General features: G+C 41.5%; 2 protein-coding genes across 2 annotated transcripts in view; both read right to left on the bottom strand.

Moving 5' to 3' along the window:
* LOC139931788 (calsequestrin-1) overlaps nucleotides 1-20443 on the bottom strand; it is a 33150-nt gene extending 12707 nt beyond the window's left edge. The window contains exon 1 of the mRNA XM_078291563.1: nucleotides 20048-20443. Within this exon, the coding sequence (XP_078147689.1) occupies nucleotides 20048-20284 (237 nt within the window). The 5' untranslated portion in view covers nucleotides 20285-20443. The remainder of the gene's footprint in view (nucleotides 1-20047) is intronic.
* Nucleotides 7375-23819, bottom strand: part of LOC139913354 (E3 ubiquitin/ISG15 ligase TRIM25) — a 148266-nt gene continuing 131821 nt past the window's right edge. The window contains exon 9 of the transcript XR_013507954.1: nucleotides 7375-7385. The gene's annotated coding sequence lies outside the window, so the exon portion shown is untranslated. The remainder of the gene's footprint in view (nucleotides 7386-23819) is intronic.

Genomic DNA, 23819 nt, shown 5'->3' with positions numbered 1-23819 from the left:
GTATGTGCATGTGTGTTTGCATACATGCTCATGTACACGCCTAAACATGGTTCTACTCTCAATAATACACCACAGTGCTTATAAGTGCCATAAATACTGCTAATGACCGGAATAAAAGGTAGACCTAACAAGTCGACTCGCAGCCCTTAGGCAAGGATGTAGCACAATTAAAAAAAAAGCAACAAAAAGACAATGTCATCTTAAATTTTTCTCAAACTTTCTCAAACGTTTAACGTGCTACCCAACAAAATTGCTGAATCTGTGAAATGCATCGCACCACCTTGGAGGAACATTAGCAGGTTTTCAAAGCAGCATGATTTCCCATCTTCCTATATGAGCAAGTATCCTGGGATCCGTGCAGAACGAGAAGCCCCAGGTTCAGCCTGCTTTCCCCGCAGCTAGACAGTAAATTAGTAATGGCTGCTGTAACACATCAGGACGTTCTACACCAAGCTGTTACATAACACTGCGCCGGGGTGGTCATGAAAGATTCAGATACAACAGCATATAAAACACACACTACGAGCCGCCACCAGCTAGTGGAACAACACTGTTTGGAAGGAGGACATCCGTGAGTTTGCACAGAAACGTAAAAGCTACTGTCCTATTTTAGAAGACATGTTTTTACAGTCTGTCAGTCTAAATGAAAGAGTCACTCCTTGTTTCTTTAGGCTAAAAATGTACTATTTTCACCTTTTTCATAATTGCAGCATTATCACATGGGAAAAATGATGGAATTCATGGAATGTGTTTAGAAATCCCACAGGCACACAAGCTGATTCGCTACGATGGACTGTGAGGGCAGAAGTGTCTGCAACCATCTGTGAATGACTCACTTTGACAGTAATAAGCCGTGTTGGAAACGTGTCACATAACAAACTCAACTAACAAACTCAGCATCCCTCCTGCATTTGTGAAGCTTGTTTTGGACAAGTACGAAAGGCTGCAGGTGTTCGCTAAAGCAAACTTTAAAAATCACAAACCAAAGCTGTTTTGAGGCTGCATCTTTAGCCTTTTTATGTCGACTTGACAAGAGACATGCAGCAGCAGCCAGCTGAAGTGTTTCCATGTTCAAAGAAACAGTTTCATTTCAACAAGACATAATCTACAAATCAAAAAGGTGACATTTACTCTTTGCTTATGACAGATTACAGTTTTTGTTACACAAACATTTCTCAGAAGCGGAGCCGCTGAAGGCAGAAATAATGTCATTGGTTGAGTTAAACCTCAAAGGCCGAAGAACAACAACAGTGTTTCTGGCTAAGTAACATTAGACTTAAGTCCAGTGAAAAAGGCAAGAGGTATATTATGAAGCCTAGCACTCTTCTACTAACTGAAAATGCAATCTAGCAAGTTATCTAGGTTAGTTAGCATAGCTGACCTTCCAAGTTCATACTAGCCATACTAGCTCATGGCTATCCAGGTAAGCCAGTTAGCTAGCTGCTGACCTTCCAATATCATGAATGCCATGGTCATGAATGAATTTTTAAAAAAAAAAGTTGGTGCAAATTATATTTTTATATATATATATATATATATATATATATATATTTTGACAAATACTGAGGTTTAACTCCAACCAATCAGATTGTTTCTGCCTCCAGAGCAGCTCTGCCTCTGAGAAATGTTTATATGTAGCCTAGAACATGAAAGGGAAACTCATAATGGAATAATAATAAAGTTAGCAGTTATCTTAAAGCCTTTGCCTACAGTATGAAGTTGCAACACATTGTATTATCATCTGCATTTGTGAAATATTGAGCAATGGAGAAATGGATCTATAGCAATTTGGAATGAAAACCTTCAAATGTTCATGCTGTGTTTTCATACTATAGCCTACATAGTCCACATACTGTAAGATGTATACAAGAAATCACCTTTATGGGAGATGGGGAGAAAATGGGATTACTATATTACTACCATTAACAAGGTGAATGAGAAAAAGTGTTCCCTTACACTAAGTGACGTTAAGTACTCACAGACACTGTCCTTTTAACACCCTACCTCCTGTCCAGGTTCACCACTCGGTGAGTCGAGGATGTGAGTGGGGATTTCAACGTCACAAAATCCACTTAAAATTTTCATGAGGCACTTTGATCCCTGCATTTCCTTGACATTTTCCTCCCATGAATAAGTGATATGAATACATCCTTCAATACAGACAAGGGAGGAGGAGAAAAAAGCAGAGAACATTGAGGGAAAGGATGAAAAAAAAATGTAGGCTACATATGTTGTGTGGATGGAGAGAGAGAGAGAGAGAGAGAGAGAGAGAGCACCAGGTCATACATAAATGATTATGTACAGCATGAAAGTACACTCTATGTTATACAATAACACATCACCTGTGACTGCATTTGTGATCCACAATAACCTTAATAAGCCGTGCCATTTTCATATTAAAACGTTTCTGTCTTGCTACTCTCTATTGCCGATTGATGTAGTACAATAGTGATTCAACCTAAAGCCAGTTCATGAGTTCCAGCAGCAGCAACAGCGGTTTGTTTGGAAGAAACAGAAGAAGAACTGGGTAGTTAGCATGAGCAGCTATAGCCACCATGACTGAACAGACAAAGAACAGAGAAACTCAAACTGCATCAACAGAAAATCAGAGGAAAAAGACGTCACAGTACTGGACACACTGTTTGATTGACAGGTGATCTCTGGGAAGTGCAGTGCAGAAACACCACAGCAACGAGCGCAACAAAGATGGAGACAAAATAAAACCAAAAACAAGAATCTTGTGGATTACCAATTAGAATGTTCCAATAAATATCTTACATTGACCTGAGGAAGACATTGCTGTTGAAACGTTGGCTTAAATAAAAATTACATATTTTTTGCATCGAGGCTATGACTGTGCAGCAACTCTTCTTTCCAATAAATTGTTTAAAAAATACTTGCTATAGGTACAACAATAATTTTCAACATTTGCACCTCATAAACTATGTCTTCGCTTGCGCTTTTATGTGCGTGTAAACCATTTATGTGCGCGCTGTAGGTAATCCATCACAAACAACAATGGGGATCTAGTCTCCAAAATATTCAAAAGGGTTTTAGAAATTGAATATCTACCTCACTATGTCATGGAGAAGGCTCAGATCAACACAGCACTCAACTAGAGGTCCTGTACTTTTTTCAGCCATCTGCATAAAATTTAGAATAATTTCAAAACACTAAAACAATGATACATGGCAAGGCAATCCTAGAAGAGGGAGGACTGACTGTGTTGGTGTGGGATTCAGTAAAGAAGATTTTACATTAAGATCCTTGAATTGCACACCTGTGATGGCTTCAACTCACCTTCAATTATCAATTCCCTCAAAATTTGAAAACTGAAAATCTTGCATGGGCTAAAAGACGTTTTTTTTAACCAGTGCGCAAATAAATTATTGTGAATGAATGCTTTGTCACGGCTGAACCATCTTATTCTCTCCAGAGGGAGGCACACTCATTTCAAAGTAAATAGAGGAAAACAACAGCACTTTAGTTAACAACTAGCAGAAACTTTCGTTAAGAATTAGCTCACTTCTGCAGTAAAATTGTCGAGACGGGGCGGATCGATGGGGGATGAAAGCTAGTCGATCTAACAGAGAGGCATGCTGCTGCTTCAAATTAAAAATCTTCACATTATCGCAGTTGTGAGATTAGTAGCACCTCCCAAGAAATGACACCAACACCCAAGAGCAAACAGCAGCCGGTATTTCCATAATCTCTGCAAATGCTAGGTGTCTTTTTATTTTACATTAATTCTTATTATTTTAATACATTATTTCTGAAATACAAACTCCCTGACCTCCATTTTTTTTAGGCCTTTTGTGTCCTATTCAATCAGCGTATGAGTCACTGTTTTCTATTTACACTGTTGGAAGTCTGAGAGGCTGAACTGTCTCCTGCAACTAATTTTGACACTTTTTTCTCTTTTTGAGCACTTTTTTGTTATATTTTTGTCATATTTGCACCATGTTGGATTGAGAATTAAAATCTTCAATTCTTCTAACCCTAACCCTATGAATTCCTACTGAACCAATGCACCAACCAACTCAGAAACAGGCGCAGTATCAACTTTTTCTGTTAATTTGGATGAAATAAAAGAGCCAAATGATAAAAATAAACAAAATAAAATAAAAGTGCTATGCATAAAAAAAAAGGGAGGGGACAAAGAATGCTTGCAGTCTGTTCTTGGAAGTCTGTCATCCTGCATGATTTTTAACATGAGGAGAGTCAGTGTCAGGATTGGGGTAAATAATGGGAGGGGTGGAGTTAGGGGGAAGAGGGGGAGGGGGGGGGGGGGGGTAAATTTAGCCTGACAGAAACAGCATGTGGGCCCTCTGCCACGCACCGCGGGAACTATTTTGGCCGGTCGTCGGGAGCTGCTGACAGGTCCCTCGCTGAGCCGGAGACTCCGTGGACACGGAAGCTTCTACCTCTGCTAGCGCTGAAGAAACCTGGACAATCTGTCCTGCCAGACACACTTTAAGGGGAAATATGGCTTACATGTTACCATATATCTCTATATCTTTATTTATTATACTGTATATCTTCTCATATTTTTCATAAATTCTTTTAATTGCACATATTTTTTTCGGATTTTCATCTTTTTCTCAATATGTTCTGCTGTTGTTATTTTTGCACACCGGGCATACATACTGTACAGTCATTTATTTTCATTTTTACTCAGAAATCCAGTAAGGTGAGGTCAGTAAACGACACACAGCTTGCTCATGTTTACCAACCCGGCCGGTCTGTGAAGCTTTATACCGAAGGAAACCAAAGACATTCGATTCGTCACTTCCATTCGGGCAAATAAGGAGAATCCACAGCGTGTCAGTTAGTGGGAATGAGACGTCATTCTCTATTACAGCCCTACTTTGTGATTTAGGCTCATTAGATGGGTGTATTTTTACATAAAAATCTTACCTTAGTGCAGCTTTAATGTGCTTTCCTCGCTCATAACTGCTTAGTGGAACACACTGCTGTTGATAAAGCCATGAAGTGTTTTTACCTGTTTTAACTACAGTAGATTGCAGGGGTTTCTTACTGTGCTACTCTATGGGTTGCATTTGAAAATTTACACCCTCCTTTCATTTGCAGAGAGCTATTGAATATATTCAAATGCTTCAGAAAGGGACTTGGTATGTCTACTGCAGTCCTTAAAAACGGAGGTTTGCAGCACTTGAAGAATGTATGACGTGTAACTTGTCTGTGGTGTATTGTGGTTTTGTATTGTATTTTATATTGTAATATCGGCTTGTTGCTCTTTTGGCCAGGGTTCCCTTGCAAAAGAGATGGACATCTCAATGGGACTCACCTGATTAAATAAAGGAGGAATAAAAAATAAAAAAATGATGAAAGTGATTCCATTAGCGGCCACTGTAGAGGCTCTGTACAGGAAGATGACTTGAGAATTGCACTTCATCATGTTCACTCTGCACAATACACCTCTCCTGAATAGGCAAAAAATACACGGCATCCAAGTATCATATTGTGCAGTCATATCCTAAGATCATATACATTGCTCACCGCACAAGCGCACAGTCATGATTGTGATTGATGAAATATATATATTTCTATTATGAGAGGCAGACAGAGAGAGAGAAAGAGAGTCATTTGTGATGCTATATTGATTGTTGGATTCATTCCTTCACAGCACAAAGAGCACAAACGTTCTCCAAGTTATATAAAAAATGCATCGAATACTTCTGTGATGATACCATTCACCAAGTGATCCACATTGTGAGAGAGCATCAGACGGCAAAATATAGTTTCCACAACAGCTGAGACCCCGGAAATCAATAGGCATAGGATTCTATTTATTAATACTATACAAACAACAGGTGGGTCCTTCAAGAGTTTTCACATGGAACAAAATGATCCGCCGGGAACGCCATTTTGGCCAGCCGCAAACAAACATCTCCAGCCCTGACACTGATGAGATGTCAGCAGAGTATTATACCCGGGACACTTTATCTAAACATAACGCCTGTCACATTTAATCACATCGTAACTGACAAATTAGTTCCCAATTTAGTCCCCGTTTCACGCCGGTACAGTGTGCGGATTGTGGCCGTGCAAGGAAGGCAGGAGGGGATCAACTAACTGGACAGCGGAGTCACTTGATTGAGAAAAAATGTTAAGTATTGGCACTGAGAAACAAGTATTGACTGCAGTGCTACTTGATTGAGGAAAGGCATTGGCCAGAGAAATGGGTCTTATGATGAGGAATGGAAGTTGTACACAAATTAAGCCCAGTCCTAGAACAAAATGATTATTCTTTAAAGATCTTTATTACATTTTTAGGCTTAAAGTCCCCATGAAATGAACTCCCATTACTTTAACATCCTGGAAAACAGAGTGTCTTTCATGGTGACCTCATGCTGCACCAGTAGGCGTAAATCTAAATTTCTAACCAATAAAAACATCCGATTTTTGAACAATCCCGCCCAATCAAACTGCCTTTCTCTCCCTGACTCATATTCCATTGGTTTAGACTTTTGAATGATCCCTCACTGCATTATGTCCCGCCCCCAACACCCTGTTTCAACAGGAGAAGCATCAAATCCAGGAAGTAAAGATGCCATTTCAGGGGGTCATTCAAAAGTCTAAACCAATGGAATATGAGTCAGGGAGAGAGAGGCAGTTTTATTGGATAAAAATGTATATTTACGCCTACTGGTGCAGCATGAGGTCACCATTAAAGGATAAGGCCGGTGTTTTTTAATGCCTTGCTTACCGTCAACAAATCCTATGAAAATAACCCAAAAACACCAGCCTGGGGCTCCTCGGTGGCTCACCCAGTAGAGCGCGTATCATATAAGGCTCAATCCTTCACGCAGCGACCCGGGTTCGAATCCAGCCCGCGGTCATTTGCTGCATGTCCTCCCCTGTCTCTCTGTCAATAAAGCCTAAAATAAATCTTTAAAAAAAAACACCAGCCTTATCCATTAAAGATACTGTGTTTTCCAGGAAGTAAAAGTAATGGGAGTTAATGAACCATATCTGTGAAAATGACTCTGAGATTGTCAAATTAAAACATGTGATGCCTCACCGAGCCGGCTAATGGAGAGCTCCTCATAGCCAAACACGAGGGTTTGCGTATGAGAGCGTTACGCCTTTATTGGAACGGGTCAATGATTTAACACCAGTTGAGTAGGAATTTCTCTCTGCTTGTGGCACTAAAGTACGCCGCCGAGGAGGAAAGGCGGCTCTTTAAAGATATTGGGACGGAGTCAAAGTTTACCCTGGAAGAAGCAAAGCTGCTCGAGCGTAATACTGAAGCAGTGAAGTGCCTGTTCTGGAGTTCATGAGGTAAGAAGGCCATTGGGACTCGGCCTGTTGGCCCCCGTCTGGTCCGGGATAACTCGAGGTAACGAGATCCTACTTACATTCTGGCTGCGGGGTGTCGATGTCTGTCGCTCAGGATCAGAGTCAATAATAGGATCGGGCTGCCTGCCTGTCAGGCTCTGCATGGGCTGGACACGCTTGGACGGACATTCAAATTGATACTGACCCCGATTTAGAGGAATTACACTTTCTGTCCCCTGGGAAGTGCGGCGCGGATTTATTTTGTTTGCTGTTTTGCACTAGCAGCAGCGGGACTTGGAAGACCAAACGAGCGGGACACTTTCAAAAGGGTTTTCAATAGTCACACCGACAATATGAGCCAATACCAACCGCTCCACCGAGCCTCTGTTTAGCACTGTTAGCTAAATGAGAGGAGCGCTGTGGACACAAGGCCTCAGTAGGTTAATTAAGTAAGGCCACAAATTCCAAATGTACTGGAAGCTTGCCCACATTAGCTAAAAATACCCTGATTGTATCTCTCCTTGTAAAATAGAACCACGCGTGTACAAAAATTGAAGTTAGGCAGACAGATAAGACAGTGAATGTACTTATATTTGCAAATCAGGGTGAAGTAAAAGACTTACAGCACTTTTAGCGCGGTCAGATGAAAACCTTGTATCTCTAAAATGTAAACTTTTCAGGAACTAAGGAAAAAAACGCCTTGTTTTCAGCTTGACCGCCATGCATTTTTGAGGTTATCCATGGGGTTTCGACCCATAGAGGAGCTTGTAATTCTTTGAATGACGCTACAACATGAAAATCACCTAAATTGGAGTTTGTGAGGTTTCCACATGACAACAGCGATATACTGTATGGGATCAAACTATTTCACCTAAAATGAAAAGGAAAATATTCCACTTGTGCAGTTAGACAGTGTCCAGTTTCCGTCCCTCTGAGCGTGACTCTCCTGTCTGGTTTGGCTGATCCTCCCAGTGGGTTCCCTAAGCCCCGGTGATTGACAAAGCCGGTGGCCTGGACCAGTGCCACCTCTTCCTCTGGCCTGCTTAGTAGTAAAGCGGTCTATCAGGGGCGAAGTCAGTTAAGGACCTTGAGCAGGAAGTATGAGCACTTGAGCAGTTTGTGAGCTCGGTTCTATCCGACTTATTTTGTAATCAAAACTGAGTTCTCCACATATTCATGATATTTGAATGTTACTTTATACTTGTGTGGTGTTTTTTTTTTTAAGCTTTGGTTAAATATTTAAAACGATAGAAAGTACATAACAGTCAAATCTTAATATGTCAGAAGGTGCACTCTACTCAGATAGAACCTTAGAATTCCAGCTTCATTCCAAAATGAGGTCATCATTTGAAAAGTGTGACGCCTAATTGATTTCTGGCATGAAAATAAAGCTCACTCTGAAATATTATTGACGTTATTAACTATCTTGAGCCCTTTAAATACAGAATAGTGCCATTTTACGTTAACATTTTAGAGGTAATTATCTGTGATTTCTAAATATTGAGCAATGAACATCATGTTCATCAGACTGTGTGTTTCCAAAATGGATATATAACATGTTGGAATGATTGGGATTGCTGCTTTGCCTCTTTACGTATTGTAAGATGTTTAAAACAGTGTTTGGAAACAGGATTGAGGGAGTGTGTAAAAACCAAGACAACTTCTTTTGTGTAGAAAAATTTAGCTCTTTATTTTAATGTCTTAGTGGCATTAATGAGAGCTGTGGGCTGACAAAAGAGCTGCAGAACGGCACTGAATGGAGGAAACGTTGTATAATCCGATACTTGAATTTCTGGTAATTAGTGAATGTTTGTGTGAATGGAGGGATTGCAATTGTTGGTGTAGTTGCTTTGAGGCAGAAATGTTACATCATTCAGTTTCAATGACAGGCCCATGAACTGGACTGAATTAACCACAGAATCCACAAGTATTTAAGATATACTGTACATTATTCTATATAATCAAGCCCTTGAGTCCCTTCATTGATAAATTGGGAGCCTGAGCGGTCTCACCTGCTCTCTCTGTCTGTTTACTTAGTCCTGCAAGCTAATTTAAACCTTACCTACATAAGGGGTTTCATTGGATAGAAAGTGCTTTACTTACTTTCTACCCATTTTGGGGGGGGAAAGTGTTATCTGAAATTAATCTGAATGAATCAATTCATTAATTTTAAGATGATTCTGTCCTCAAAAACATGTTTTGTAAGCAAAGGTCTTATGATGACGCATTACCTTAGTAGTAACACATAAGTATAAGAATAGGTGACATTTTTGTTAAATGTTGGATATCTCATTATGGAAGGAAACTCTTCATGCTGCTTTGTTGTAATACTGGACTTCACACTTAAGACTATTATCAGTCAAGGTTCAGTTCTGTTTTTCGTGAGGTACACAAAAGAGTGAAGACATTTTTGGAAATCAAGGTGACTCAGCAGGCAATGGTGCATTCAGATCCAGCTTATGATCAGATGTATTGCACATATAATGCCCGCTCTCTCTCTCTGTTTCCCTGGCTTCTCTCCTTTGATACTATCTGCTAAAGCACATCTGCCAATAAATAAAAAAAGAACCATAGCATTTATTCTCCTGCTGAAAAGAGGAGGAGCTTTGTTAGTGGTTGCCACGGCGACAGCCTGACCTTTTCCCAGATCTCTCAGTAGATGGAGGGAGATTAGACAAGACAATGCAGAAACCTCCTTCACACCCTGAAGGTTGTCAGTGCATTAGAAATGATTCCATAATACCATGTGTTGGCTCGCCGTGTGCGCACCTGTCTCACCTATCTCAATGATGAGCCTTATTTCATGCTAATAGAAGTACAGAATACTTTCATGGCACTACAGCTCTGACCCTTGCTCTCCTCACTAAGTGTTGCTTGTGGTCCAGGAATTGAAGCTTATTCTGCTGTTGCACTCATTGTAAGTCACTCTGCACAAGAGCGTCAGCTAAATGTCAAAAATGAGAATGTAAAATGTTCCCTTTCATAATACATTGGGTATTTGCTACTGCACAGAATTTCAGAAATTGCTATGAGAGGCATTAAAAAAAAAATGTACGTTACCTCATATTCAGACTTGGCACATGGACAAAATCACCAAAGTGATAAGCCAAGAAAATCGAACTTCTACCATGACATCGACATAAAGCAGCAGTGAATAAGGTCCAGTGTGTAAAGTGTGTCAAAAGTTGTCATGCAAGTTCTGAGTATGATCGATTATGTTAAAGGTCCCCTATTATAGGAATTCAAATTTCCCTCTATTTCAACACATACAGTATATGTTCAAAGATATTTAAAGAATACACTGTTCAAATTTGATTTTGTTTGTTTGTGATTGCATTGTTATATTTCAGACTAACTCCAGGAAACGCATCACAGCTGGACTTGATCATGATTGGCTCCCCTCACTAATATATTACTGAAATATACTGAAATATAGTAGCTGCAGTCTGTCCAATCAGGACAGATTGCAGCATTTGAACTGGAAAGCCTCCACTGGGTTAGGGTTAGCTGGTGTTGTCAACCAATCAGGATCCAGTATTGTGACTGCTCTGCCTGTCAGGGCTTAGTTTTCAAATTCATTCAGTAAATAAAATAAAACACGATGTTATGCACTGTACTGTCTATATTACATTATGATATGTACTGAACAACACACTGCAGCAGCTGCAGCCTTGCATTATTTTCATCCAAGTTGTATATCGTGTGTCTATGCGAGTTGTGGATAGGAGAGAATGACATTAAGGAAGGGGTGAATAAGGTGTGGCCACTGCTATCAGTTCATTTATTGAAATACCACAGTATATAGGGCACTATAGCGGGTGTGTGTGTGTGTGTGTGTGTGTGTGTGTGTGTGTGTGTGTGTGTGTGTGTGTGTGTGTGTGTGTGTGTGTGTATGGGGTGGGGGGAGAGGGTGCTATGTTGGTAAAGAGGGTGCTGAGTAAAAGAACACTGCAATCTGAGCTGTGTGCAGTGCAGTGATTGATGTGTGTGGGCATTTACAGTATGCCAAAGGTCAGAGTTCAAACCTAGTTGACTGAATGGGACACTGCCTGAGAGAGAGAGAGAGAGAGAGAGAGAGAGAGAGAGAGAGAGAGAGAGAGAGAGAGAGAGAGAGAGAGAGAGAGAATGCAGACGCACCAGAAAGAGGCTGATCAATTTAAAAAATGATCAAAATTAGATGAGGACTTCCCCTAGACTGACTGTTAGGTCTCATGGCCAAATCAAGAGGTGCACTCTGATATTTTAAGACAGATTTGTAGTGTGGCTTTAGCTGTGTGTTATTATCATGCATAGTGTGGGGTCAAATTGCTATTTATTCATGGGTTTCCTATGCTAACAATCTCCTATTTTTACCTGAAAGAATATCTCCATTTAATATAGAACCCAAAATATACTGTCATACTCTTTTTTTGAATGGTATTTTGAAACTTTAGTATATGATGTATAGTATGTATATGGTGTAGTAAACAATGTATATGAAGTATGTACAGTCTCATATGTACGTCGCTTTGGATAAAAGAGTCTACCAAATGGGAAATTGTACAGTATATAACGCAGCATAGGATGTATATGATGTGTATGTACATGTATGATGTAGTATGGTATATGACATGTATATGATGGTATGTAAAGCCCTTTGAGACTTAACGGTGACGAAGGGCTATATAAAAAAAATAAACAAAACAAACAAAAACAACCTTGGGAAATAGTGCTCTAAAGTGCTTCACAAATAATTAAACAATAATAGATGCAAAGGACAAGACTGTAGGTAAAGTTTAGTAAGAACTGCAGGTTTGCCACATGGGGAGTCAATCAGAGACCAACTTACTTTAATGATTTATCTTTTAAATTTTTCATGATTCAAGCAGGAACACTGGAACAAACATGAACAAGCATCAGGTGCTTTTCTAAAGGTGTGAAGGATAAATTCGTGCCTCTATGACCTCCGAGAGACTGGAAATATCACAAATTAAAGCTCAACAATGATTTATTTCTTACAGTTACTTATCTAAGGGAGGGATCCACTGCACCAAGTAGTCATCTCAAAAAACATCTATTTTAGGGAGCAGTTGTAATGTCTTTTTTCTCTGTTTCTTTGTCTGCCCATGGTTTTAAGGCCAAGGATCACAATGGAAATGCGTCTTTGACATTTTGTGATAAAAAAAAATAAAAAAATAAATAAATTGAGATGCCTGTAAGCAGTGTCTGAAATTAACTTTTTGTTCTCACCTGCCAAAGTCTGGTAAACTAAAAAATGAACCTGCTAAGAAAAATTTTCACTGGCCTAAATAATTAATATATATTTTATCATAAAAATCTCTCACCCTACCCATTTTCAAGGCTATTTCGTGTACAGAAGCAGTTACTGTGTGTTCATTTAAAACTTGCTCACTCACAGAATGGATCGAGTTTATAATTCATCATGAAATGCAGCAGAATTCAAATTACAAGAGAGCATTTTGAAGCGTAGTTTCAATGTTTGAGAACAGACCAAAGATCAAAGACTGTATGTAACCTTTTTAGCCTTTCAAATGTTATCGTCTAAAAAGGTTAGTGTGGCAGGTGACCCTTATTAATGAATCCGCCAAAGGCAAATTTTACCAGCATTTGGCACTTAGCAGGTGATTCTCTGCCTTTAAGTCATATTTTTAAAAATTGCCCGATAGACTCAACTGGACATGACTACTTGCTGGAGGTGAAGTGGGCTGTATTTGTATTTTAAAGACCAACTAATCAGGTATCTGGAAATCTGAATATCAGGTATCTGAATCTCCCAGTCTTCTATATTAAATGGAACTGGATGATGGTGAGAGCTACATTATACATTTTAAACATTGTTGCAACGACAAACCTGAAAATTTCCATGGAGTTATCACTTTGTCACCTTCAAATCACTCTTGGGTTATTAATCCCAGGATAATACATCCTCCCACAAATGTTATAGGCAATAAAAATGTGGCAGCCACTGGGACTGCTGTTGTAACCTGCACAGCAACTTGTCTCTTCAACACTTAAAACATGACGAAAGTTTAACAAAAAGTTATAAACCTTTCACTCTATTGATTGAACATGCAACTTCTTGTAGTCATCATTTACAGTCAAAACCCAGATTCCAGATTCGAGTTTTAGTTATGCAAACATTTTTCAGAGGCAGAGCTGCTCTAGCTGATCTCATTGGTTGAGTTAAACCTCAGTGGGCGGAGCCAAAGAACCACAGTTGTTCAGTGCAAGTTAGCACTGGGAAATTTCAATGGGAAAGAAGGAACTTGGGCCAAAATGTAAATAACAAAATCTAAATGCTTCTATTTTCCATTCATTCATGACCACGGCATTCATGATGTTACTAGCTATAGGCTAGTATGGCTAGTTCGAACTTAGAGGGTCAGCTGGGCTAATGAGCTAACCTAAATAAGTATTGCAGCATTTCATCTAACTTTTGTTACTTAGCCAGAAAAACTGTTGTTGTTGCTTGTATCACTTTAACTTTTATCTGCAACTGTCCCTCCTCTCTCTCCCTCGTTCTCTCTCTGTCTCTCCTTCACATACACACAAACACACTCCCACACAAAGCCCAAAAATACATATTTTATATAAACCAGTCACTCCATTTTGATCGCCTGCACGCACAGCAACATCGACATCGACTTCACAACTCATCCAGCAAGGCTTCACCAGCAGGGGTTAACCCAGGCAGTTGTGCAGTCAAGGGTAAATGCAGTTATAGATGCTATGCCACCCATTTCAGTAGGTATAACATGATAATCCCACTTATCAGCCTAGTTACCATTGAAATATATTATATAGTCAGAGTGACCAACCCCTGACCACCAGGGCTGTTTGATTCCATGCATTTTAGAATCGACTCCAATTCCGATTCCAAGTATTGGGAATCGATGGAGTCGATTTTTTTCTTGATTCTCGACTCCAAAAACTAAAAACATAGGGGGTGCAAGCAGATCTTGTAAAATAAACAGTGCAATATTAATATTAAAAGCCAGTCTTTTGTCACAATATTTGACATCTTACTTTGTTTTCATCTTTCTCTAAACTAAAATACACCACCGATGTGTGGGGTGTAGAATTAAGCATTTTCTTATTACAGTCAGTCCAATACCTGGTCTAATCTCTCCCTCTCTCGCTCTCTCAATCTGTTGCCGGGCGAACTTGAGCCGCTCTGGGATTCACTCATTTCCTCATATTTTTCTGTACTGTGTGGAATGCCTAGAATTGAAGAATCGATCCACGACATAGGGGAGGCAAACCTCCTAAGCTCCCACTGCTGAGGACATTCTTCGTCTTATTTTCCAGAGACAGACTGAAGATGACTCCAGCTGGGGTCAGAGGTGACATATAAGACATATTTTAGCTGTGACAGGGTAACTCTTTCAAGCGCACAACCTTTTTGAGTGGAAGATGCTGAGTTTGTTGGTGATCTGTATCACGGTGTCGCTTGTGTGTGTGTGTGTGTGTGTGTGTGTGTGTGTGTGTGTGTGTGTGTCCATCTGACCAGGGTTTTCGTTTTCAGGGGATGAATACGGGGGTCATGCTACCTCTCTTAGCTGTCAGGATTTCTGGTGTGTCTGCATTTTCTCTCTCTCTCTCTCTCTCTCTCTCTCTCTCTCTCTCTCTATCTATTTACTCCTGTTACTGCAACTGAATAGCTTTTTTGTGTACTTGTACTTTTCTGAGTCAGTAATTTTACTCCTACTTATGTATGTTTTTGCTGAAGTATTCAACTCAGCTACAGTTTAAATCACATCCATTACAGACTTCAAATTCTGTGGCTCTCCATATAAGCAACAGAAACTGGACCAACGTGAATTGGCCAATTGTGGAGCCTTTCACAGTGAAAGTTGAGTCACCAAAGAAGAGAAGAGTAATCTGGCTTTACTTTACTTTACTTTACTTTTTACTTCACTTTATTTTGTAATTTCTAATTATTCCAATTAAAAGAATCAAGCTTAACTCTGACCTCTCGTCCTTTTAGAATCGCATGGAAAAGATCACAGCTAACAACGTTCTCTTTTCTAAAAAATAACTCAGTAACTTTTACTCTGATTTCGAATTAGCTACTTTTTACTTTTATTTAAGTATATTTTTACACCGGTCATTTTACCTCTACTTAAGTCAAATTTCAGCATGGTGACAATACTTCTACTTGAGTATAGGATGTTTAAAACTCTTTCCGCCCCTGAACAAGTTCAGTGTCATGATTGGCACATCACATGTCAACATAAGCATTCGTATGTGCTTGTCCATATTGGAGACACTACCAGAGCTCATGCACTGCCTCATATATAACATAACCTAACATATGCTATTTGGTGGATGCTTTCATGCACCATGAGTAAATACATATCCAGTATGGGTGGCTTAACTCTAACTATTGTTAGGTCCATGCAATACCTATGGAGTTATACCATCATCACAGGATGCAAAGCACGCAATGATCCTGATTGTGTGTAATGTTTAATGTTGAGGCTGAAAAATACAACTAAGATTCTTGATCACTCCATGATCTAGTTATAGCAGCGCCTAGAGTGATATTCTGTAGACTAATTTGTTAAATCAGACTCATTCTGCTTCTATTCATAGCCCGAGCATCAAAGGGGAAGCTGTGGTTTCATAAGATGGAACAAGACATTAAATTACTCTTTCCTGTGCGCCGGAGAGCATCAGTGAAAAAACTAGAGAAACTGTTGTAAGGAAAATAACACCCTAAATTGTCAGCTTTAGGACGTGTCACGGGAAAGATTTTCAGTGTACAGTCACACAACCTGAAACCAAGCTGTGATTGTATTGTAAGTATGATACACACAAATCAATTGTGTCAATGTCTACAATTATGTTTCTACCAAATGAGTTGAAAATGAATACATCTGTTTACCCAAACTCCTCTACCATCACACACACACACACACACACACACACACACACACACACACACCTACACACACACACACACACACCTACACACACACACACACACCTACACACACACAGTCTTGGCTTTAACAAAGGCAATTAAGATTTGATTCCCTCAGCCCTGCAACTTAATAATTCATATTTCCTGATACATGAGTGGTAATGACCAGCTATTTTCAGCGTCCCCTCTGAGCACCTCAAGAGCTCATTCCTGATTGGCTGAATGGCCAAGACTGGCAGGAAGTCAACTGTGTGACAGTCCAAGGGGGAACCTGCTCCGGTCAGTATCTCTTTCTCAAGCCGGCCTGCTCAGACGGCCAGTGGAACACATGCGAAGACTCGGGTGATTGACAGTGATTGACAGGTCGCCGATTACGGGCCAATAGCAGGCGCCGCTGCGGCTCTGTGGACAACCTGCAGCCTCGCTTTGGCTGCTCCGGCTCCAAAAAATGTCAACATGGCTGCGATCGTAAACCCAATCTTTTGGCTTCAAAACGGCCCTTCAGAAACCTATGGGTGACGTCACACTCACTACGTTCATCTTTTTTTTAAAAGTATATGTTAGTAGCACAACAGAACAGAGCAGAGCAGAGCGGGGTGTGTTGTGTTGCTGAGCAGCCTGGGAAAGCTGTCAGAGCAGTAATGGAGGTGAGATATGGCCCTCAACTCTCTGTCTCTCCCTGGAGGGCTTTTAGCCTCTTGCTAAGCATGCAGCACTGTCCCAGGCTATTTACAGAGGTGACTTATGCAGGCTGGTGTAAGGCACACTGCCTCTGTAAGAGGACACTGCTGCTCTGAGAGGCAGAGAAACACTCTGGCTGGCTGTGGGGCCGAGGTGGGCCGCTTGTGAGCTGGCTGGTCAGAAGGAGGGGTTTTTTTTTACATTTATTTATCCAATGAGGGTTTGCAGAGCATGCATGGTCTTTTTCTACTGTTGGCCACTGAGCAGCTCCACTAGAACAGGAGGATTAAGTGCCTTGCTCAAAGGCAAGGAGGAGGCACTCATTTACTTTCCCCACCATGACTTTCCAACTTAGTCCTAGTATTTGAATTGGTGGCTTTCTGGTCACAAGCCTGCTTCTCTATCTACTGCCGCTCTCAGGCTAGCTGGCAGGTGGATTGATAATGTGATGCAAGATATCTGTAAAGAGGAAATCAGCAGTACAACTCTGCAAAGCATGTGAGCGTACATGGGAGCCACACTGAGAAGATGAAAAGCAGTGATGTTTCTGCCCCTTGATTAGTGTAGATCCCTTGGTACGATGTCTGAACATCTGAGTGGGTCATTGTCTGTGTGGATGCATGATGTCTTAAAATGCAAATAACTCTGTGTGCAAAATGTGAAAGAAACACCACAGAAGGATTGGACACAACTAGAAACAGTCAGTAGTTAGACATTGAAATAGTGTGGTGGAAAGTGAGGGTGGGCTGACCTTTACCAAAGTTTTACTTGCCTAAACCTAAACCTTTGAGGCTGTGTTGGTTGGTGGGTTTGGGATCGAACCTTGATCTAATAAGATTACGCACCAAAAGGGCTTAGATGAAAAATTCAGATAATGTAAAGTAAGTTGTCAGTCACAGAAAAAGCACTTTGGATAGCAATGTCCACCAAATGGCATATGTTCTGTTATGTATATTAAATGGACTTTAAAATACTTTCCTGTGATTGTCAATTCTTCGTAACAGTCAAAATGAAAAGAACTGTGCTCAGGCTGAGAAGTTCTTGGAAGCTTTTTTTTTAGAAATACAGTTGGGTGCGTGAGGTACAATGTTGTGTGTGTGTGTGTGTGTGTGTGTGTGTGTGTGTGTGTGTGTGTGTGTGTGTGTGTGTGTTTGTGTGTGTGTGTGTTTGTGTGTGTGTGTTAGGTGGGGAAAGGCAGACAAATTGGTCGTGTGGTGATGTGATAATCTGAACCTGACTCTACCCAGTTGCTGAGAGCAGCAGTTTGGCAGATTGTCCCTTTCTCACACAACACTTTCTGCCTGTCTCTCTGCCTGTTTCTCTCTCTCTCTCTCTCTCTCTCTCTGTCTCTCTCTCTCTCTCTCTCTCTCTCTCTCTCTCATACACACACACACACACACACACACACACAAACAAAGCACACCTGACGTATGTAAAAACCATTACAAATCAGTAGCCAACATTCCCATTTCTTTCACTGCCTTGTTGTGTGACTGTGGCCAAAGGAGAGCTGTAAGCTACAGATAAATCCAATATAAGAAACTCTGTTAGCTTGATGCATGACCATTAATCACTAAAATATGCCTAGTAATCTCAATGGATCCATATCCATAGAGTCTTTCCCTTTGACGAACTACTGGCCCATTGGAAATATCTGCTGCTTAATTTTATCTCTGGAAAATAGCACATTTCAATATTGTATTAATTGAAGATCACTGATATCTGAATTGAGAGGAGAATGAGAATCTGAGAGTGAGAAGCATGATATACCAGAGACAATCCAAGGCTTCTTTCTCTGGAGCAGAATTTCAAAAGTAGAGAAAATAGTCAAATTGTCACACTGATTTTAAATAAAACTCATCTTAGTCTAGGAGAAGTAAATGAGAGGAAGAGGAGATCTGATTTAGGATATTGCTTTCCTCTGGGGAATTGCATTTGAAGTTTGTTTCAAAATGAGATATCTACCATTTGGAGAGAAAAAAATGACACCTTCTGTTGCAAAATGGTTGGTAGCACAAAATGAGATTACTTAATGGTACAATTATAGAGGACAGTAGCTGAAATTAAGCCCTTAGTCGACAAAATGATAACACTTTACCAGATTAGATCCTCATTTTTACAGATACTGAATGATGAATATGAGGTAAGGATTTATTTTTCCAAGATGGATAGCGTTTTGGAAAAGAAGTCGGCAAGTCTGCAAAAGCAGATCGCACGTATCTGAGCTCCCTGCTGCTGCCTCCCATTGTGCACGCCATGATTTAGTTTTCCAAAACCTTTAGGGTCAATATCACTAATTTCAGTTTCAGAATGTGTGATTTCTAATGCCCTAGTACAGTTTGTATTAGTGCTGCAGAGGTTTGCCAAAGATGACAAAGGTAATCGAAAGACAATGTAAATGTTCAATCAGTTTCCATTCTTTGCCAATGGAGCAGTTCCAGGCCATGCATCAGTCTGACAACACAATTTATAATGCTGGTTCCTTTATTTCTACTTTTGGGAGAGAAATGTTCAGATTCATTAGTATTGATTGGGCTGTCGTCGGCCATAAGTGTTATGCATATGAATTCATAAACAGGATGGTAATCCCCTCTAATGAAAGCATTATCTCCAGTTCTGGGACAATTCTTCTTATTATTAACTCTGAAATTCTTTCATTTTTACTTTAGGTTGATACCTTGGGTGGGTTGTGTTCTTTTGGGGCAATGTGTCTGGTTCCATTGTGTCAAGACAAGCTCAATCAATCACAGATAAGATAGTAGTCCCTTATCAATTCCTCCCCCCATCCTCTTCCTCCTACGCCCACATCCCCCCATCCCGCCTCCTCCCACGCTCAGTATCTATCCAGTCATACTTGGCAGGACGCCACACTGGAAGCGTCCATGAATCCCCCAATTCGACCTTACCCAATAATCTGCACCTGTTTTGTCTGATTTCCTCCTTGGCTTCACCTGTCATACAGCTGTAACTCCACTCGGCTGAAACCCTAACTGCAGAATTCATGACTGCATCCAGGATTCCCCCTCTGGAGCCAAGTCCTCCATCTGAAACCCCTTCCTTCCCTTCCTTCCTCCCACCATGACCCTTCCCCCAACCGGGGCACAGATCCATCCGGTGTCATGCTTGGCAGAGACCCACCTCCAAGGCCAGCTCCTCTATCTGAAACTGCTTCATGGCCCTGCGGTTCCCATCCACGTTTTTGTGGTAGTAGATCACCATCACGTCGTACTTCTTCATGACGGACTTGTAGTTCTTGGCGCTCAGGTCGTGCACGCGGTCTTTGCCGTCATACTCAGGGATTTCCAAGCCCATCTCCCCCCAGGACAGGGTCCCCAAAGAGAGGAAGACCCCCAGGAACACCCAGCCCCACTTCATGGTGATCGTCACCTGGTGATCACAACACCGCCTCTTCTCTGAGCCTTAACAGGTGAACTGTCGGTCGGTGGGGTAGAAAGGGAAAAAATATACAACACGAAAATCTTAAGGTTCCTAATGAGAGTTGGTCCGCAGCAGGGAGAATTAGGAACAAAGTCCACTTCCTATCCCCACCGGCTAGAGAAGAGCAGGTCGGACAGTGAAGCCCTCCCTTTTAAAAAAGAACTACACGTGGGTCTGCCGACGCCACTGGTCGAGCGAGGGGGGCGGGGCAATTTGGGGACATGAGTCAGTATGTGAGGGGGCACAACACGGGTGCTTGAGCCGTGCCCAAGCCGGAGGGGCTGCCAAAAAAGTTGGAATGACAGTGGGAGGGAAGGGAAGGGAGGGGAGCGAAGGGGGGGAGGGGGTGGTCAGAAAAATAGCAAATGGGTGGTAACATGGGAGGAGCTATCTTTAGGTCATACGGCCACCTGTTTGAAGCTGTGGCTGCAAAAAGAGACAGTGATCAAGATCAAGGGAGCGAATGCAAGAGCAAGAGTTCGAGCAAAGTGGGAGATAAGGTGTTGGGGTCGGGGGTGGAGGGGGGTGAAGAAAGTTAGGAAGGAGGGGTTTGAGGGCGAGAGACACCAGCTAGTGTCATGGAGGGTTGAAGGTATCGATGGATGCATGATGAGAGCGGGAGGAAAGGAGGGTGCCAAGATTCCATTCCCATATTAAGTTTTGTGGAGGAGACCGGCCCTCGCTAAAAATAAGGCCTCTGTGGAACAACACTGTGGACAAGATGGTTGCCATGGAGTCCACGCAGAGGGTCAGAGTGTAGAGTTGCTCTGTAGGTGCAGATCAAGCGGCCAAAACCACGGGTGAATTTTGAAGCCAATAAGGAAGTGGCTGCAGGTGACAATTCCTCTAACGTCCGCTATCCAAACCTGGCCCAACTCCATGCAAGTCAATGGGACCACAACCCAACTTCTGCTAAAATTATATATATACAGTATATAAGTGGTTCTGGTATCAGTAGCTAATTTTTCTTCTTCTAATGTGTGTCCTTATGGGGATTTTCAAAATAATTGTGTCATTAATGGGATATAAAACGTCAAGTCAGGCTCGTTTTGGCTGAGCCGGCTCCAAAAAATGTCGGCATGGCGGCGATCGTAAAGCCAATCTCCAGGCTTCAAAACAGCCCTTCAGAAACCTATGGGTGATGTCACACTCACTACGTCCATCCTTTTTTACAGTCTATGGTACAGATACACATGGAGAGGCAGCGCTGAGTAGGGAACATTTTTCTTGCATTTAAAATCCCATTACTTCTTTGAAAATGGTGTATCTTTAATGATGACCTCATCATGTACCAGAAGGCGTACATTTCAAAATTCTAACCAATAAAACCATTGCAGATTTTTTAACAATCCCGCCACTCCGCCCCTCCCATCAAATCAAACTGCCTTTCTCTCCCTGACTGATATCCCATTGGTTTACACCTTTGAGTGATCCCTCCTCACATTATGTCCCGCCCCAACATCCTGTTTCAACAGGAAATACATCATATTACAGAAGCAAGATGCTCTCAAAATGCCATTTCATTGAGACTTTAACTTTTCCTGATGTTAGCCATTTCAACTTTTACATGCAGATGCTGTAGCCGTAGCATGCTAGCATGCTTACTGCTGCACTCTGGGTCCATCCCAAAGAGGAACTGTTTGGAAAATGCAAGTTTTGCTCTCAGCTGTTGTAAGTTATCATAATGGTCTGGTAGATAGCGAAAGACATTAGAATTTTGTTTGAAATTTACCAATTTGGTCCCTCTGTATAACCGTATAACTATGATTAATGTCCGTCATTTGCAGAATGAATGCAAGATGGGAGACTTCTTCAATGGCTGCCTGTATTTGGCCATCTCCAGTGTCAACAGAGAGTAAAATGGCAACATAAACATTGTTAATAGGCATGAAGTTTGCTGTTTCCTGATGGACTGTCTGTATCCAGAATTTATTTGTACAACATACTGTATCAAGCTGAGAAGCCGGGGGAAGAATAAAACTTGTCTCCAAGCAGGTCAGAGGCATCAGGAAACCACTGGCTCAGTAGATTAGAGTAATCAATTACAATAAAGAAACAAAACTGACAGATACACGGGCAATATTGTCCAAAGATCATCATTGTTGTGATGCATCTTGGGAATGACACGGCACTCCCTGGCTTTGCATCAATAAATTATCAAGTTACATGGCAGTTTCCAGTGTTTGAATGGAGAGAGAGAGGGAGAGAGAGAGAGAGAGAGAGAGAGAGAGAGAGAGGATATATGTGCATCAGTGCATGGCGGCTGTCCTGTGGAATGGCTGACACGACAGTGTCATGTATGTCATGTTCTGCTGCGTGTGTATGCATGCGGTCCATAGATACACATGCATGTTGGAGTATATTTAGGAAGACTTCATCATCAGCAGAGGAGAGAGAGAGAGAGAGAGAGAGAGAGAGAGAGAGGGCAAAGAAGGGAAGAGGGGAGAGAAAGAGAGTTAAGATAAAGAAGATACAGACCTAAAGTGCATGTGAGAGAGAGATACCAGAAGGTGCAGAGGAAAGAGAGAGACAGACAAAGAGAGAGAGATGCCAGGCACAGAAATGAGAGGGAGAGAGAACAGAGAAAAAGGAGAGAGAGAAATAGAGATACCAGAAGGTACAGAAGAAAAGAAGAGAGAGAAAGATTATTATTGATTATTATTATGATTGATTACTGTTATGATTATTATTGTTCCTGTTTGATGTACTGTGATTTAAATGATTTAGCAACACATATGTATGTCATACTAATAAAGCTCACTGAATTGAATTGAAAGAGTGAGTGAGAGAGAGAGAGAGAGAGATGCACATATTGACACAATGTATGATATGACACATACTGTAACATTGTATCCTAACAGTCATGCCAATGAAGCATATTTGAATTGAATTGAGAGATAGAGAGATACGAGAGGGTACAGAGGAAAAGGAGAGAGAGAGAGAGAGAGAGAGAGAGAGAGAGACAGAGAGAGAGAGAGAGAGAGAGAGATGTCAGGAGGTAAAGAGAGGAGCGGCGGCAGAGAGAGACAGTGTGAGAGCAGACCCAGCTATTAGTTTACAAAGAGAAAGAGGAGAAGCTGGTTATTAATAACAGTGTGTAACGTGATCCCGCCTCTCCTCTCCCCCTCTCCTCTCCTCCTCCCCTCTCCTCCTCCCCTCTCCTCTCCTCCCTTCTCCTCCTCTCCTCCCCTCTCTTCTCCTCTCCTCTCCCCTCCTGTCCTCTCCTCTCCTCCTCTCCTCCCTTCTGCTCTCCTCTTCTCTCCTCTCCTCCCCTCCCTTCTCCTCTCCTCTCCCCCTCTCTCCTCTCCTCTCCCCTCCTGTCCTCTTCTCTCCTCTCCTCTCCTCTCCTCCCCTCCCTTCTCCTCTCCCCCTCTCTCCTCTCCTCTCCTCCCCCCCCCCCCCCCCTCTCCTCTCCTCTCCTCTGCTCTCCTCTCCCCTCCTCCGGCCCATATGGCGGCTCAGACAGTGTGTG

Source organism: Centroberyx gerrardi, chromosome 23, assembly GCF_048128805.1.
Source record: "Centroberyx gerrardi isolate f3 chromosome 23, fCenGer3.hap1.cur.20231027, whole genome shotgun sequence".
Classification (NCBI taxonomy): Eukaryota; Metazoa; Chordata; class Actinopteri; order Beryciformes; family Berycidae; genus Centroberyx; species Centroberyx gerrardi.
This window is presented reverse-complemented; position numbering and strand designations above follow the sequence as displayed.